Source organism: Primulina tabacum, chromosome 2 (assembly GCF_025594145.1).
Source record: "Primulina tabacum isolate GXHZ01 chromosome 2, ASM2559414v2, whole genome shotgun sequence".
NCBI classification, from domain to species: domain Eukaryota; kingdom Viridiplantae; phylum Streptophyta; class Magnoliopsida; order Lamiales; family Gesneriaceae; genus Primulina; species Primulina tabacum.
In genome coordinates, this window is record NC_134551.1 from 47,930,934 (window position 1) to 47,948,234 (window position 17,301).

At 37.0% G+C, this 17,301-nt stretch overlaps 1 protein-coding gene and 1 pseudogene across 3 annotated transcripts; one reads left to right on the forward strand and one right to left on the reverse strand.

Moving 5' to 3' along the window:
* The first annotated feature begins 2,013 nt into the window (after nt 1-2,013).
* Nucleotides 2,014-5,326, forward strand: LOC142533512 (uncharacterized). 3 transcript variants are annotated; one of them, XM_075640330.1, is made up of 4 exons: nt 2,014-2,120; nt 2,210-2,418; nt 2,928-3,346; nt 4,701-5,326. In XM_075640330.1, exons 2-4 carry the CDS (start codon nt 2,254-2,256, stop codon nt 5,137-5,139), a joined length of 1,023 nt encoding a protein of 340 aa, XP_075496445.1. In that variant the 5' UTR covers nt 2,014-2,120; nt 2,210-2,253; the 3' UTR covers nt 5,140-5,326. The 3 variants fall into 3 exon arrangements, with proteins under 3 accessions (XP_075496445.1, XP_075496451.1, XP_075496437.1); XM_075640336.1 differs by lacking the exon at nt 4,701-5,326 and adding an exon at nt 3,487-4,676 and having other exon boundaries at nt 2,037-2,418; XM_075640322.1 differs by having other exon boundaries at nt 2,039-2,418.
* A 1,037-nt stretch (nt 5,327-6,363) lies between these two features.
* LOC142533528 (homeobox-DDT domain protein RLT1-like) lies at nt 6,364-16,661 on the reverse strand (annotated as a pseudogene).
* Between the last annotated feature and the right edge of the window lie 640 nt (nt 16,662-17,301).

Below are 17,301 nucleotides of genomic sequence, written 5' to 3' on the forward strand. Positions count from 1 at the left end.
ATTCAAACTAGTCTAAGGTTCAATTACTACTTTTCAAGTATTAAACCAAATCTACAATAAGTCCGGAATCACCACTCTAAACTCGTCTTCTCTCATCATCTTCTTGACCCCGATCTTGACCCACCTGTTGTCATGCACACATACAAACAAGACAACAGCCGGATACTCCGGTGAGAATAAATCCCAGTATAAATAATGTATACATGCAGTTAACTGAATTAACATAAAAGCATGAATTATATCTTATCACATGTAGCATAATCAAACAACATGTATCAATACCAGTCTGTAAATAAAACATGAATCGTAATCTACAAAACATAAATCAATACGGATCTGTAAATTAAATTCTAGTCTCAATATCTAAGACTCGACTCATCTCTCATTCTAATCTAGGGATCCCGGTGAATAAGAACGTAACAAGTCTCCCACCTACTACCACCAGTCGCAGTGGCGGTACGTTCTTATTTCTGGACTTTGGTCTAGCTGTATCGAATAATCTACAATAAGAACAATATCTGTATCTTAAGCATATCGATACACCAAACGTTCAGTGCCTTGGCGTATCTACCAAGACTAAGCCTAGTCTGACAATGTGCAATGGGTCAGTGATTATACTGTCAAAATCTAACCCCTCTATCAGTGACTCTCACTCAATAGCTCTCTGCTTTCTACTTCTAATTCAATAGAATAACATAATCATTAAAACACAAAGGTATAAAAACAATACCATACAAGTATGTGGTTTAGGGAAACTCAAGTAAAATCTAACTCAAGTCGATCTCCCAATTAACATCGATTTATACCTTTCTCTTCTCGGTCTGATGAAGACGAAGTCTCGTATTCCAATCTGTCCATACCCAGTCTGGCAATGACAATCGCATAAATACAATATCAGTATATAAATTGATTCAAAACATGTTCTGATCAATACTCAAATCAGTATATAATCTGATCCATATCTGAACAAGGTACAATCTAATTCATATCAACGATATCACGATACAATCGAAATCATTACTGAGTCTGATCAATCTAAATCAACTGATGTTTCGACGGCATAACAATACAGTTTCGATATCCCCGTCAATCTCAACATCACAGATATAATATCAGAATTCATAATTTCAATATCGATACACTTAAAATCAGTAACAACACAACTCTGATATCAAATCTCAATCAAATCCACTCCGAAAATCATAACAATTTCATAAACAGGCTATTCTTTAATCTGACTTCAATTATAAATGTCTACTGTAGCAGAAACACTATATCTGATTCATATTCAATTCTGACAATATCATAATTTCAAATCGTGTCTAAACGTTACAAAACTTACGTCCAGTTGTAGCCTGCGTTGATAGAAACTCGGTGCTGAAGTCGGATTTGAAATCGGACGGGCGGATTTTGCGTAACACTCAAATTCTCACCCGAAAGGAATCGGAGCTTCTTCCCTCGTTTTTCTTCTGACTTCTGAAGAAAATTCGCATGCTTATATATATATATCTCGTGCATGCAAGGCAAGTGGCTCACTCCTTCACATAACACGTCTCGCGCATATGCGCGACACAATCCGCGCATATGCGCGAGACCTACGGGTCTCGGCTTTTAACCACTCGCGCATATGCGCGCTTCATCTCGCGCATATGCGCCAAAGTTTCTGGACGGGTCGCGCATATGCGCGCCTTATCTCGCGCATGTGCGCCGATGCTTCTGTAATCTTCGCGCATGTGCGCCGATACCTGTCGCGCATGTGCGCGGGGACTCTTCTTGTACTTCATGTCAAATCTTCTTTCGGTTCTCGCGGTCTAATCCGTTCCGTTTATAATCATCTTAATTAATAAATAAGTCATTTCAAATTAATCTCATATTACAATAATAAAATCTCGGGCCTTACAATATGATTGTAAGAAATATGTTGTTATAACAAATATGTGATAATAGACTCCACGATTTTTTTACGAGCGAGTGAATGTTATAATAACGCACCAATGGTGCCATAATAATAACACGGGGTTCTACAAAGTTCGAGGTTGTTCAAACTTGAAACAGTTGGCCACCGCTATTTCAAGATCCATCTCTTCTACTCCTCTATATCCCTATCCCCTCCTTTTCAAGTATTGAACAGTCTTTTTTGCACGATTAGCTCTCAGATTTGTAAGGTTCGTCGATTTCTCTTTTCTTGATCGGATATTAATTTCGGCAGGAAATCGGTGTTCGAGGGGAAAGCAAGAAGGGGTTGGGTTTGCGATGGGTGTGGATTACTATAAGGTTTTACAAGTGGACAGGAATGCAACCGATGATGAATTGAAGAAAGCTTATCGAAAGCTGGCGATGAAGTGGCACCCCGACAAGAACCCTAACAATAAGAAGGCAGCTGAGGCTAAATTCAAAGAGATTTCTGAAGCATATGAGGTATGGATTGATTTATGTTTCCTTTCGTTGAGATTTTTTTTTTGGAGAGTTCCTTTCGTTGAGATGTGGGTGTATTTACACGAATTTCGGGATTCCTCGCTTCTTGATCGAAATTCGAACCTGCTATTAATGCTGATCATGATCAATTACCGCGTATGTTTTCTTATATTGATCTTGATGCTCAATTTTGGTTTGATTGAAAGACAATATGATTATAGCATTATATTGGGGTTGATCACGGATGTTCAAATTTTTAATGTAGAGAGGTATAGAAACGATTTCGAGATTGAGATTAATTTAGTTGTTTCATCGTATAAATAATTGTGGATCGCAACGATTTACTCGTATCATTGCTGTTGCATGCCTAGATCTGTGGGGGTTCCTTCTGGAAAATCTACCTTTTTTGTTATTCGTATGCTTAACTGATGTAATTGGTTGTTAAGATTCCATGTATTTACAACTATTTTTATGTTTCAAGTTTGATCATTGATATTATATTTTTTCTTCAGGTTCTCAGTGATTCCCAGAAGAGGCAAATTTATGATCAGTATGGGGAAGAAGGCCTGAAAGGCCAAATGCCGCCGCCTGATGCTGCTGGACCTGGCGGTGCAACGTTTTTTCAAACGGATCCGAATATGTTTAGATTCAATCCTAGAAATGCCAATGATATTTTTGCAGAGTTTTTTGGCTCTTCAAGTCCATTTGGTGGTATGGGAGGTGCTGATGGAATGATGGGCGGTCAGAGGTTTTCTAGTTCCATGTTCGGGGACAACATCTTTAGTTCATTCGGAGGAGACAGCAGACCAATGAGCTCAGGTCCAAGAAAGGCTCCTCCAATTGAGCAGACATTGGCTTGCAGCTTAGAAGAGCTATACAAAGGATCTACGAGAAAAATGAAAATCTCTCGAGAGATAGCTGATGCCAGTGGGTATGTTCTTTTCTATTACTTGCTTCTGCTTCTCAGTATGTCATGTTATGTCCTTGTTTACATATTTGTTCCTTTTATTGTTTAGGGTCTGTAAATTCACGTCTTATATTTATTTATAATTAAGTGAATTGAACTTCCAGAGTCAAGGGGAAGCACAGTGGATTCCAAGATAAGTTTGATAGAAACTCAGGCCTTCATCCAAACATAATCAGTAAAAGAAAGAGGCAAACAATTGAAGCAGAGTCAGTGTAGGATTTTTATTTCATGAAACAATAAGCTTTTACAGATCAATGACCAAATTCCTTCTACAGAAGATGGTCACAATAGAAGGGGAAAATATCATAACGGACTATTTTTCTCTTTTACCTAGCAGTGCTAGTAACCACTTACAGTTGCTACGAAATTCTTCGTCGTGAACTCTCCTCTTATTTATCCACTACCCTATGTTATCCCTCCCTGTCTGTAAACCTTTAATATAGGAGGCTTTTAAATGCTTTAACCATTTTGGCCCAATCCGCTAGATCCCACAAGCCCGAGCTTTAAAGAAATTCTATTTTGTAACATCTTCGTTGGAAGAAACGGGATTTAAAATAATATCTGCGTTCAAGCAGGTTAGAGAGACGGGTGTGAGACTAGTAGATTTGATAGCATCCACAATGTTTGATGTCTCGGAAATCATTTTGGTCACTAGATTACTGCCACACAATGTTATAAGACGTTCATGAAGAAACCTTTTCTGCAAACCTTAGGTTTTAGTCATTGCACTACTTTGTAGCATCATTAATTATAAAAAAAAACATCAGACAACGGCAGTTCGTGATAACTAAAGTCATTGCCTTACTTTGAACTTTTGATGAGTCGGGTTATACCTCCATGCTTGTCATGAATTGCAATAAATTGTATTTTTTTTACTCGAAAAGCAAAATGTGAAATACAAGCTGTAATAAATAGTGAAGGCCCTTACAACTTGCCGGTGGTAATTAAATCATCTGTTCTTTAAGGTTGTGTTTTGATGAAACTATTTGAAATCCGGTGGATTTCAATGTATTTTCATTGGTTAGATAAATTACAAAAAAGAAATTCAAATTCATCGTCATATTTTTTACTATACAATTATATCAATTACTATGGATTTCAAAATTTTAGAATACTGAAGTCGTTTAAAATCTAACGTGATTAATATAATTTTAGTATAAATAAGTAAACAATTTTGACTTTCCTGTGAAAATAAATTCGAAATCATGGATTGCGAATGACTATACAACATAATTGTTCTTTCGCAGTTTGCCATCGATATTTTTTCATCATTCATTCCTCGTTGGTTTTCTGGATGGTTGTTTCTCTCTTTGAGCAGGAAGACTTTACCAGTGCAAGAGATTGTGACGATTGACATCAAACCTGGCTGGAAGAAGGGAACAAAGATAACATTTCCAGAGAAAGGAAACGAACAACGAAATATGATTCCTTCAGATTTAGTATTCATAATAGACGAGAACCCACACGGCATATTCACTAGAGATGGTAACGACCTTGTCACAACACAGAAAATATCGCTTGCAGAAGCATTAACAGGTTACACTGTTCACTTGACAACGTTGGACGGTAGGAGCTTGACCATACCTATTAACAATGTGATTCATCCAAGTTATGAAGAGGTGGTACCTCGGGAAGGAATGCCTATACCTAAAGAACCCACGAAAAGAGGTAATCTGAGGATCAAATTCAACATAAAGTTTCCGTCTAGGTTGACTGTCGAACAGAAATCTGGAATCAAGAAACTCCTCTCGCCGTAGTTCGCAATTTTTTTTATTTAGCTTTTTGCACACGGTGTGATCTCCTGTTGTATTTTCTTCTAGACCCTGATTATGCTTTGTAGATATAGAGTATGAAAGCCAAGGAATTAACCTTGTGATCGGAGTAATATATTACCTTACGTGTTTATTACTTCCGAGTGAAACCAATAAACATGCGTTCGGTTCATCGTACAAGGGTTTATAATTCTTTTTTTTTTTTTTTAAGAAATTGGGATCAACATCCACAGGCCAAAGTAGATTTTTCGAGCACGAGGATATTGTTTCTCGATTAAAAGCTTTAAAAAAAAATTGAAAACGCTTTGTTAGAATTAAGATATATACCTTGAGCTGTTGAACCTAGGGGTGTCAATCGGGTGGGTTGGGTCGGGTTTCGGGTCAACCCGCGAAATTTTTTTTATTTTTTTTTCAACCCGTACCCAACTCGAACCCGAACCAACCGAACACGAACTCGTATAATCCGATTCAACCCGCCTAACCCGAATTTTATTTATTTTTTTTAATTTTTTTTTAAAAAATAATAAAAAAAATTCAAAAAAATAAAAAATAATAATAATATTTTAATTTAAACACATAATAACAAAATTTCCGATTTAAATTTGAAAATTTAATTGTAGAAAATTAAAAGTATATTTACTAAATCAAATAAAAAATTGTTAAAAAAATAAAAATATGCAAAATAAATATTAAATGATGAAAATTTATCATATAAATATACAATAAATTTTGATCAAGTATACAATATATAAAAATATAGATAATATTTTCAAAAAAAAAAGTTCGCGGGAACCCGACCCAACCCGAAACCCGCCTAACATGACACTAACCCGAATCAACCCAACCCGAACCCCAACCCGAACCTGATTTTTTTCGTGTTGGGTCGTGTCGGATTGACGAGTCGTGTCGTATTTTGACACCCCTAGTTGAACCTGATTCCAATTTCCCAAGAGAAAATCGAGTGATTAAAATAGGAAGAAGTATTTGAAGCTTGTTTCGTTGGAGTTAAACTCAAAAAACAAAGCATGCAAATGTAATATGGGTCGTTCAAGTATGATAACTGGCTAAATATGAAGAGGCATCAAGAAATCTTTTACCCGTACCAGACTCAGGAAAAAAGAGAGTACAATTTGTAGTTCTTAAGTAGTAAAATTTAAAGATGTTTTGGTGAAAAAATGAAGTCTTCCAAAATCGTCTTCTCAACTATAATGGAGTCAAACTATGATACTCTAATACCATCAAAATTTATATAATACAAACGTTCTATGATTCACTGCATCATAATAGTAATATATATATATACATAGCCCCAAATTAATCAAAGCATGTTTGCAATGAAGATTTCACCTTGTTGCTGCCAACTGACGGATAGACATATTAACATTACCAATCGCACAGCCAGCCATGGCTTTGTGCTAGTAGCGTCTGCTGTTACCATGCATCAGATCCCTCCCTTACCTTACATGGGGCTATGAAATTTGTGTGTCTATACAAATTTACGTATCAAGAAACTCATCGATGGTTCACGATCTATAAAAAGGAATGCCAGATATCTGCACAACCACCCGGTTAAGGTCTCCGATTATTGGATCTGCAAGCTTTTGTGACCTCAGTCACTGTAATCTCCCGAAACTGCAGACTCTGATACTTCATCACCGTTCTCATCTCCATCTCTGTCTGAATCATCATCATTGAGTTCCATATTTTCACCTTCATCTTCGTAATACCCACTTTCATTTTCAATTTCTTCAGCTTCCTCTTCGCTCATTTCCATCACATCATTACTTCTGTTAGGAGTAGCGTCATAAGGTGATGTTCCCCACCTCGCCATCTCATACAGGTTTTCGTTGGAATCATCATCAGTATCACCTGCTTCCATGCCAATACTATGGTCGTCATTTTCAATCCCAACGTTTTTATTTCTGAAATCAACCAACTCCTCTCTTCCAGAATTTCTAGGTTTCTCCGCCTCATCCTTGAGGGTGCTCTCATTATCTAAGCAATCCTGCAGAATCTCTGCAACAGCCTTCTTCTCTGTTCTCCTTCGTCTGATTGTCCTTGGACCACGCCCATGCCTCTGCCCGTTTGTTCTTGCTCCCTGCTGCATAAGAATAGTCAATGTCTCACCTTGTTTCAGACTCCGCCTGCTAGATCGAGATGTTGGACGTTTGATTCCTCTTTGTGACTTTTTACGTTGGCGACCACCGCCACGTGTTCGTACATTCCTGTATCCAAAGCTGCTAGGATTGTCATGAAGACGATCATGGCTATCCTCCTTTATGAGTCCATATTTATCAAATTCCAACCTTTCAGTCCTTTTGACATCATTCGATAAAGCTTGCCCTAAAGATGACTTCTGAACGCAGGAGAATAAGTTAATGAAACAAGAATTCTAGAAAATAGCTGAAAAGACGAGAAATCTTTGTTTTCTTTACCAACTAAGATGTACAGAAAACGGGGGCAAGTCATGGGTAGAATCAGAAAATCTTGCAAAAGGACCACTCACAAGCTTTGCATATTGAGGTCATTAAAAGGGCAAAGCATTTTTTTGTGATTGTAGCAAAATAATCCGGTGAATGCATGGCCTATCCTATAATTCTTTATTCTTCAAAGGTTGCATTGCGATGGAGGGAAAATAATTGGGTGTAGTGGTGTGATTCGAGAATAATTTCGAGTTCGAATTTCAAATGAAATCAACATCAAGTGTGCTTGTACACAATAAAAATATAATTGAAAGAATTTTAATTGAGATGAAGATTTTGAAATTCCTTTAAAAATAAAAACCAAAACAGAGATTTGAAAACCATAAAAAGAGTAAAGGTCAAAGTCAACAAAAAATTTAAAAAATGCACAGGAGGGAGAGAGAGAGAGATTGAGGAGACTCAACTGTAAGAGTTTCCACTTTCTTTTCTTCATGAGACTCGGCCTTCTGATTTGGAGTGTAGAAGATAGATGAATCTAACTCAAAAAGCCTCAGAGCCACAGCAGCAGTTGTTTCTGGTATCCAAGGAAGTTGAGGAACAGACCCAGGACAGGCAAATTCATATGTAGCACCCCTAGACGAGGCACAGTAGCACAATAATTCTTCTGCTGTCTCAAATTCTGCTGACAAGTAGTCACGCTTTATGGTACCCTCAAATTGAGTTAGGAGCTGAAACAATTAGGAATACAATAAGTCTCCCTCTGGCATTCCCCACTTGATAATAATTAGAATAAAACAAAATGAGGGGTGTATTTGCAAATAAAAACATGTCAATTTAGCATTGATACGATTAAAAACCTGTAAAAGATCTTTCGGGGATGAAGCATTCTGCAGCTTCAAGCCCCAAGAATTCCTACATTCTCCAGTCCAAAAAGAATGAAGACCCTCAGAGGGAATGCATGCCTGAATGGGGGTAATCAGTCATACAGCCTGCTAGGTAAGTCAAGAACAAAAGAAAACTCATGCGAACAATGTGATCTGTACCTCAACCAAAGTTAGAACGGCCTTGATCAGTCTGATAATCGGTGAAGATGAGTTCGAACTGCCAATATTGGTCCTATCTATTAAAGAATTGTTTTTAGTGAAATTTCCCCCGTCGTCAACATGGCTATGCATCCAGTGACAGTGAGGGCAGAGGTCGTTTTTGGCATCATACGTGTCAAGGCACACATCACAAGTTCCCAGAAGAGGCACACGTCTTATTTTTCCGTACCTCTGGGCACGTAAATTTGAAGAATTGAAGCATTCTTTCCATGTCCAAATCTGCAAATCTTCAAACCTCTTCAAAAGGTTCTTTTCTTCTGCCTCGTTCATCCCGCAACCTATTTTTAAGGAAGTCGATGGTTCCCATGAATTAGATCGAGTGCCACAAAAATAACTCCTAGGACACTCGGTACTTGCATTAGCTACACTAGAAATAACTTCGAAAGCTACATCTCGACCCTTGTTTCTACTCTGGTCCGTAAGATTAAGGAACTGATTCCTCCGAACACATTCCTTAAAGTAGACCTCAATTTTTTGCAACATAATATGCAAATGAGATTCTCTAGTCCCACGAATATCCAAAGATTTCAGAAGAGCGTCAAATGCCTACATAAATAATCAACCAAACCGCAATTAAAAGCATAATAACATAAAAGAAAGTAAAAAAAAGAAAAAAATAAGCTGATCAACGCCTATTATCTACAACAGCTTCTCTCCTTTTTCGCAACCCATTTAAAGAACAGGGAAATGGAAAAACACAAAATAAAAGAATTTTGAAAATATATGAACCTCCTCAGAATCAAGAAGTCTCCAATAGCCAGTAGGTGATTCAAAAAAGATTCGGCCCCAACCAGGATCTAGGCTAGAAGCTGAAGCAACAAACTGCCAATAGCGATTTCTCCTTCTATCTTGACCAAGAGGCAAGGACCTGTAAACATACATTTCTTCTGCTCTCTGACCTATATAAGACTTTAGCTGTAAACAAGACCTTTCTGATGTACATCCATTCTGCTGAAGAGGGGATACAAACTGAACCATAGCTGCATCCTGAGCCGGAGTATCAATGGAATTATGAGCATCCCCAGCCACAACCGAAGACACGTCCTTTTCTAAAGTGGTTGTTTGTGGATCATAAATAATCTCCTCTCTCGTTCGCCTTTTATCTACTTGTGCTTCTGCCCACATTTGCTTCTTAAGAGAACTTGCCGCATCCATCCGATCCTACAACAAATTTTTATGTGTGAAACAAGAGAAGACTAGAATTCAATTTCTCATTTTCAACATATAATATCCTTATAAGTCAGACCTCAAGAATTACACGAATTGAATTTCCTTCATTTGCAACACCAATTAATGCAATAATGGCATTGAGCCGCTCTTCAACAGATAGATCAGAATATTCTCCTTCAGTCAGTCCTTGGACCCAAGGCTCACCTGATCCGCTTTCATCAATCTCAACACCTTGATCAAGACCGACTGTTCAATCATAAACAAGATAATTTGATTGTCAGCACTAGTAATGAACCATGAATTCAAAATTGGTGAACTTGTTTTTACCATTCTTAGGGAAGGATCCATGATTGTTGAATTCGCCATTTTCATTTCCATCAAATGGAGTAGCTGCAACATCAACTTCTGCACCCTCGGCAACATCACTTTCCGAATCGTCATCTCTTTCTTCTTCATCAACATTTTGACCAGACAGAATAACTTGTGCATATTTCTGTATCTTCTCCTTGGCAGCAGCAATTATTGATTCAGCATCAGCTGGATCCTTTCTAAATGCTGGTCGCACACAATATGTTGAAGGAGCGATTCTTTCAAAGAGTATGGGATCCCTTGATAGGGCAACTGATATAGAGGCCTCAGGAGTCTTGCTTGTTGTCAGGTCGCGAAGCCCAGATTTCTGCAATAGATTCAAAATTAGATAAAGGAAGAGAAAAAAGAGCATACAGAAATACTAGCTATTACTTACCTGAATCTTCTCTGCAAGTTCGATAACATTTAAGCCTTTGCTTCCTTCAAGAGCAAGAACATGGTAAGCAGCAAATTTAACAGTTCCCGGCGTCAATCGATGCCTTGATTTGCGTTGAAGGGTGAATCCTTTTTCTTGCATAATTGCAATGGCATTCTCCGCTGCTGAACCATTTCTCAGAGTGGATACTAATGTCTTCACAGCTTTTACTCTGAGGATAACAAGTGTTGTCATGGTGACATTTATAGATTCAACAGTATGCTTATATGGTTATGCAGAGGTCATGCAATGGTCAAACTCCAGTTCTGAACTGAGAACACAATAAAACATCTAGGCCTTTTAGGGAGAGAGTTTTAAGGAAAATGTTGTGCAAACAAGATGAATGCTTGATACTGCATCACAGTATAGAAATAACTGTAGATGTCTATTTCTATCAAAAAATATCAGATAGTGGTGTCAATAATAATACAAAATACAAAAATAAATAAATAAAATTATGAGTTGGATCAGAATCTGGTCGGATAGTGGTGTCACTAATAATACCAAAATAAATAAAATTTTGAGTTGGATTAGAATCTGGAACATTTACATTATAAATTATTTGCCGTAATTGAAGAAAAGTTGATGGAAACCATAATTATGTTCCGAAACAATACATGAGTTGAAAATTTATTTGAAGGAAATATAAAATAAAAAAGAGATGATAAAGTTTGGCTTATGCCAGGAATGGAAACACAGCAAGGAGACATTATATATTGAACTCTTGAGGGAATAAATAAACATAGCAAATCAGTTAAATATGACAAATTTCGGTATTGACCGTGACTGCAGATTGAATATAATTGTTCTCCCTCAGGAATGAATCATGTTTACCAAGTGGAAAAAGATCTACCTCTTTAACATCATTTACAGAAACACGATCATTGATTTTTTTCTTCAATCGGGGCCCAAATCCAGCAGAGAGTGCAAATTCTCGTAATATTTCGTACCATGTCAATGGATTTAGGTGCTTCAGCCAGTTACGTATGTCAAACCCCCACAAATATGCCTTTGATGATAAATAGACCAATTAGGTTAAAAAAAAGACCTACACAGTATGGAATAGGACAAACAATTACCCCTTCAACAACACGAGGATGTCCACCTTCAGGATTAACAGCACTGTATTGATTTGTGCCAGGTCCGCCAGATGGAGTCCTCACTACATCCTCAATATCTTTTACAATGAGTTTGAGAAGAGCAATGTGTATCTCAGAAAGCAATCTTGATTCCTGAGAAATGAAAGGAAACATAAATAATTTAGATTGGACCCATATACAAACGAGTGAGAGAGAGAAACAGACTGAAAGAACACCAGGGGAGGGTAGCACCCAAATCAAGGCGAGATGAAGGGGAAAAAAATTAGAGCTCGTCAGAAAAAGGAAACAGACGGAAAGAACCCAGGGAGGGTAGCACCCAAATCAAGGGGAGATGAAGGGGAAAAACTTGGAGCTCACACTTCTCTATACACAGGAAATACACAATCTATGGACCTATTATAATTAAATTGAAAGGAAAAAAGAAATAAAAAGACAAAGGTCAACTGCAGATCAGATCGAAGTCAAAGGTGTCCAAAAAACTCACGTAGTCGTGGATAGCCTCCAAGAATTCATCAAGGGTGAAGGGCCAAAGTCGTAGAACATCAGCAAATGTAACAAAGAATTTCCAGACCTGAAGGACCAATATCATTTCAGTACTTCAAAGCAGATAAATTGCATCCATGTATTTCAATAAGAGAACGGATTACAATTTGCATCACAATCAAATTTACGTACCATCAGGAGATTTCCTACATTTTCTTCTGAGTTAACCCAAGGTTCGGTAGCAAAAGGCAGTCTCAATTGCACAGACTTTGGAGGGAACTCACACATGTTCTCTGAATCACATAAAATTTCAAAAACGCCAACAAACTTTGAGAAACTAAAACAAGCAAAAAGGTAAGAAAAATCAATTTAAAGAAACATAGCTGAAATGAAAACACTTAAAATAAAGGACCTAGGTAACCCTTGTAAGTTTTACACAAATACAACTTTGTAATGCAGCTAAAAGGCTGAAATAATCCGTGGGACACGACCATGAACAGCTTATCCGTCTCAAGAAAAAGTGACAACAGGTCAATATATGTTTGATTTGTTTTACACAGTATTCCAATTTCCACCAGTCCAGTAGAGACCCAATAACACAAAAAACTCACAGGTTTAAAAAATATCTTCTCAGCGTTGTCAAAAAAGAATATACATTATTCCAGCCAACTTAAATAATGTATGAGACAAGGCTATTCCAAGTTAAGTTGAAATTATAAAAACAAGAAATGCAAATTCTGTGAAAGACGAAAAATTTAAATAACGCGCATAAAAAATCCTCTGATCCCAATCCTTTCAGAACTCACAACGCAAAACGAGTGGAGTGGTTCTCAAAAACACTTGCTAGGATCGTTATTCAAAGGATAGTATCTCACATTCAAGGCAAGCAACACCAACCTCGAAACAACTCAAGGTTTTGCAAAGTGTCATAATCAAGAGAAACAATTGAAGGAAGTCCTTTGCTGGAAGCAGCCAGTTCCATAAGTTCCAGACGTTCGTCCTCTATTAACTCCATGGATTCTCTAGCCATTCTGCGAGCTGCAGCTCTCTCCACTGCAGCTTTCTGTCTCGCTGCTTCCTTCTCCTTGCGGTGCTCTTCTTTTTGTTGCCTCCGCTCCAACTGAAGACATAAAAGAATAACAGAAGCGTCTGAATAACAAACCTAATCACAATGACATTAAGTAAAAATGAAGACACAAACAGAGTAATATATAGTTCAACAATACCCTTAAACGCTCCTTCTGCAGAAATTTCTCCCTCCGTTCCATTTCACGCCTTTCTTCACGCTGGAATTTCTCCTCTTGCCGCTGCTGTTCTCGAATCATTCTCAGCTCTTCCTTTCGTCTTTCACGGTCTTGCCTCTCCATATCTTTCCTCAATTGTTCCTCCCTCTGGAAAGCAGAACAAACAGCACCAGATTTATGCCAAAGAAGAATCTTTTAACATACGGTTCTGCAAAGCAATAATAATAATTCGTCCCGCGGACAAATTGCAGAGTCCTAACCTTACGCCTTAAAATTTCTTGTTTTTCAAGTTCTTTCCGAAGCCTCTTTTCATGGGCTTGAACTTCTCTTCCGATTCGAACTTCATCACTCTGTGCAAGGTAATTAACTATGAGTTGCAGTAGAGTCGTGTAGAAATTTTTGGCGACAATTTTTTATCTTCTTCAAAGTACCTTGCGTTTTCTATCAATTTGCATAGTATCATCATTATGCGCAATGAAACCAGAATTCCTCGGAGATGAGGTAAACTGCCTGCCTGACTGAGTGATCATGTCAACGCTTGACACCAATCCCCCAACACCATATTCCCTGGGTATATGCCCATTCTCATGGACAACTGACAGGCTTTTTGCTGTACTACCATCATCAACAGGTGAGTCATAAAGGTAAGAAGGCGCCACATGCCTGTATGCATCGGACCTAACCTTGAGACTCTATGATTTCGTGGGGACCATTTGATGAAGCCTGCGAATCAAATTGAAAAAACTTAAACCATCAGTTCGTTCGATTGACATACACTGTTCTGCAATCTATTAGAACATACATGTTCCATTTATTATTCTCTTTTTTGCCTTGCCATGTTCCTTTCAGAGGAAAAAGTAATGTGACAAAAAATTCACAAATAACAGTTCCAATAATAATGCAAGGAACTTATTTAAAAACAGGTATGATTAAAAAAAATTCATGTAATATGAATGGTCCAATTGAGGAGAGAGAAACTACCACCCTCTGACCTTCAGGTCGGAGGAAAAATATAGAGTATGTGCATTAAAATCAAGATAGTAAGCTGACTTCACTTACGAAGGTAAACAAATATTCTCGATACACGTATTTTAAAATCAAATCAATAAGCTGAATATAAATCCAAATATAAAGATAGAGAACGGACTTTGATTTGTTTCACATCGTATTTTCCATATGACTTGCTGTCATATGAATTTCTGTATCTATGTTGCAGCTCTGTCGGCGCTGTTTTGCAACAAAGAGACATGTCAGTAAGCACTTGTATAAAACTAGAAAATAATATAAAAAAAATTTCTGACACTTGTAAAAAGAGGAATTATTCCATAAACATCAGGGCATTCTTCCATACTTGTATACAGCATCTGTTTTGTAGCACTTTTCACATTCATCTTATTCAATAATCTTATACTCACGATTTAAGAAATCAAGTTACATTAACCATCATTTAGCCCTGAGTATTAGATTCTTATTTTATTAAACCATTAAGATATTTTTTATTAATGCTTGTAGATTAAAATGATCCATCTGACACTCATAAAAAGTGGAAGAATCTTTGAGAGACTTCCAGACTCTCATGTCCAAGGATACCTCGCTTTAACAACCTCTACAACAGTGAGTAATTTACAAAAGAAACATGCTGGTTTAATAAATAATAGCATATAATTGACTAAGCACTGATTTAGACAATACATAATCTCACAAAAATGACAAATAGCAGTAGGAAATAAATATACCAATTGGTGCCCCAAATGCACCAGGAGGAAGTTCATCAAACTCAATGCCAAGTATTGGTCCGTCTTCTTTTAGTGGCTCCCCCAACTGCGCCTCCACACAAGCTATCACTCTGCGCTCCATGTTTGTTCTAGATGCCTCATAATATCTTGCTGCCATCATAGGCATATCATCACCATTATCAAACTGGCTCGAACTTGATTCCGATCCCGAGCCCGATGCGGAGCCAGAGCCATGCCTACTGCCAGGCTCATCAGCCAGCCTTTCTTCTTTTGGGGATTCAGACAAATCATTCCGACCAACTGAACCAGAAGGCGGTGTCTTTGTGGCTCCCATTCCTACTGCCTCCTTCTTATCCTTCAATCTCCGATGACAAAACCACATCTGCAATTGTCGGTCGGTTAAGCTCAGTTTCTCAGATAGTTCGGCACGAGTTGCTTCAGATGGGTACATCTCCACTGCGTTAAAGATCCACGATAAAGAAAAATGCCATCACTCAAAAATATATTTTCATCCACACAGACCAACTCATAGTCAGTACATATACACGAGTGACTCACAAAAAATAAAAACGGTCAGCACATACATTGTGGCTCGCTTAATCTCACCGTGAACAACTCAATCAAAATTGGGAACAACACACTAAAAACACATTATAATAGTCATACAATCGCGCGTGTTCATCCAAAAAAAATTTCAAATTCAGAAAGAGGAACCAAATACTTGGAAACATGCGGCACGAGTTGCAACAGACGCAGAATCATCAAGAAAAAATCCACAAATAAAACACCCACAATTCACACACAAAGCATAACCACCAGGAAGAACAATACATAAATGAATAAATAAATGGACCCCCAAAAAAAAAAAGCAAAAGTACCTGAATAAGTTTTTTCAAGAACTGACAATTGAAACGGCGTCTTCATCTGACGCTTAGGTCTCTTGGAACCCTCCGTCAAGCTCTGATCGACGTTCCTATCAATCTCTCCTTCAGAACCCGCCTCCATCCCGGATCCAATCAAACCCTAGAACTTTAGAGTAGCCCAAATAACAAAGAAACAATAAAATTCGTCCCTATCTTGGTAGGAAAGAAAACAAAAACGAGTGGAATTCGACCCACAAGAGATAAAGTAATAATAAAAACATCATCGTAAGTAAATAAGAAAAAGATTCCCAATTTATAGAGACGGTTGCGATTGCAGATGCAAACGATAGAATATCGAGATCCAATGATGAATTAAAAATAATAATAACATTAATCAAAATGAAATTAAAAGCAATACAAAACGAACAGTAATTATAGTAGAAATAAGAGTTGCCTCTATCACGAAACATTTTTCTTTTTCTCCTTTTTATTTTACGATTGAAAATTAACATGGACTTGTCTCCTCAAACTTTTTCAAATTATATTTTCATTTTTTTAATTTCTATTTTTTAGATTTGACGATTCATTCATTCCAAGCGAAATAAGAAAGTTCATATTTGTTTTCTGGGTATTTTTGGGTTTTCTTGGCTTGTAATCTCAACTTTTCAATGGCTCTGATCTAAACCACAAGCTATGGGCTGTTAATGAATTGGGCTTTAAATCTCTCACACTGTTTTGGGCTCTTGCATCCCAACATTTTTTTAAATATATATATATATATATATAAGCAAAAAAGAAAACTTTGATTTAGTATATCATGGCTTGAAAGTTCTAATCAATGGATATATTTTCCAATATTTAAACCCCAAAATAAAGTTGAATTAAACTCAAATATCTCGGATAAAAACTTGTGTGAGACGATCTCATGGGTCGTATTTTGTGAGATGAATCTCTTATTTGGGTCATTCATGAAAAAATATTATTTTTTATGCTAAGAGTATTGTCTATACTTCTATACTATTTTATTAAGTTTGAGACACTTAGAGTAACTAATTTTGGTGTCATGGTCTGTTTTAATAATTTTATATATTAATAAAATGTTAAAATTTAAATGCAAGTTATATATAGTTCAGCGGATAGAGTCATTGTTTATTAGAGTTTAGTTTATATGTTCAAATCTTATTGAGGTCATTTTTTTATTCTTGTATTTTTCAATTTATTTTTAATTTATATATCAAAAT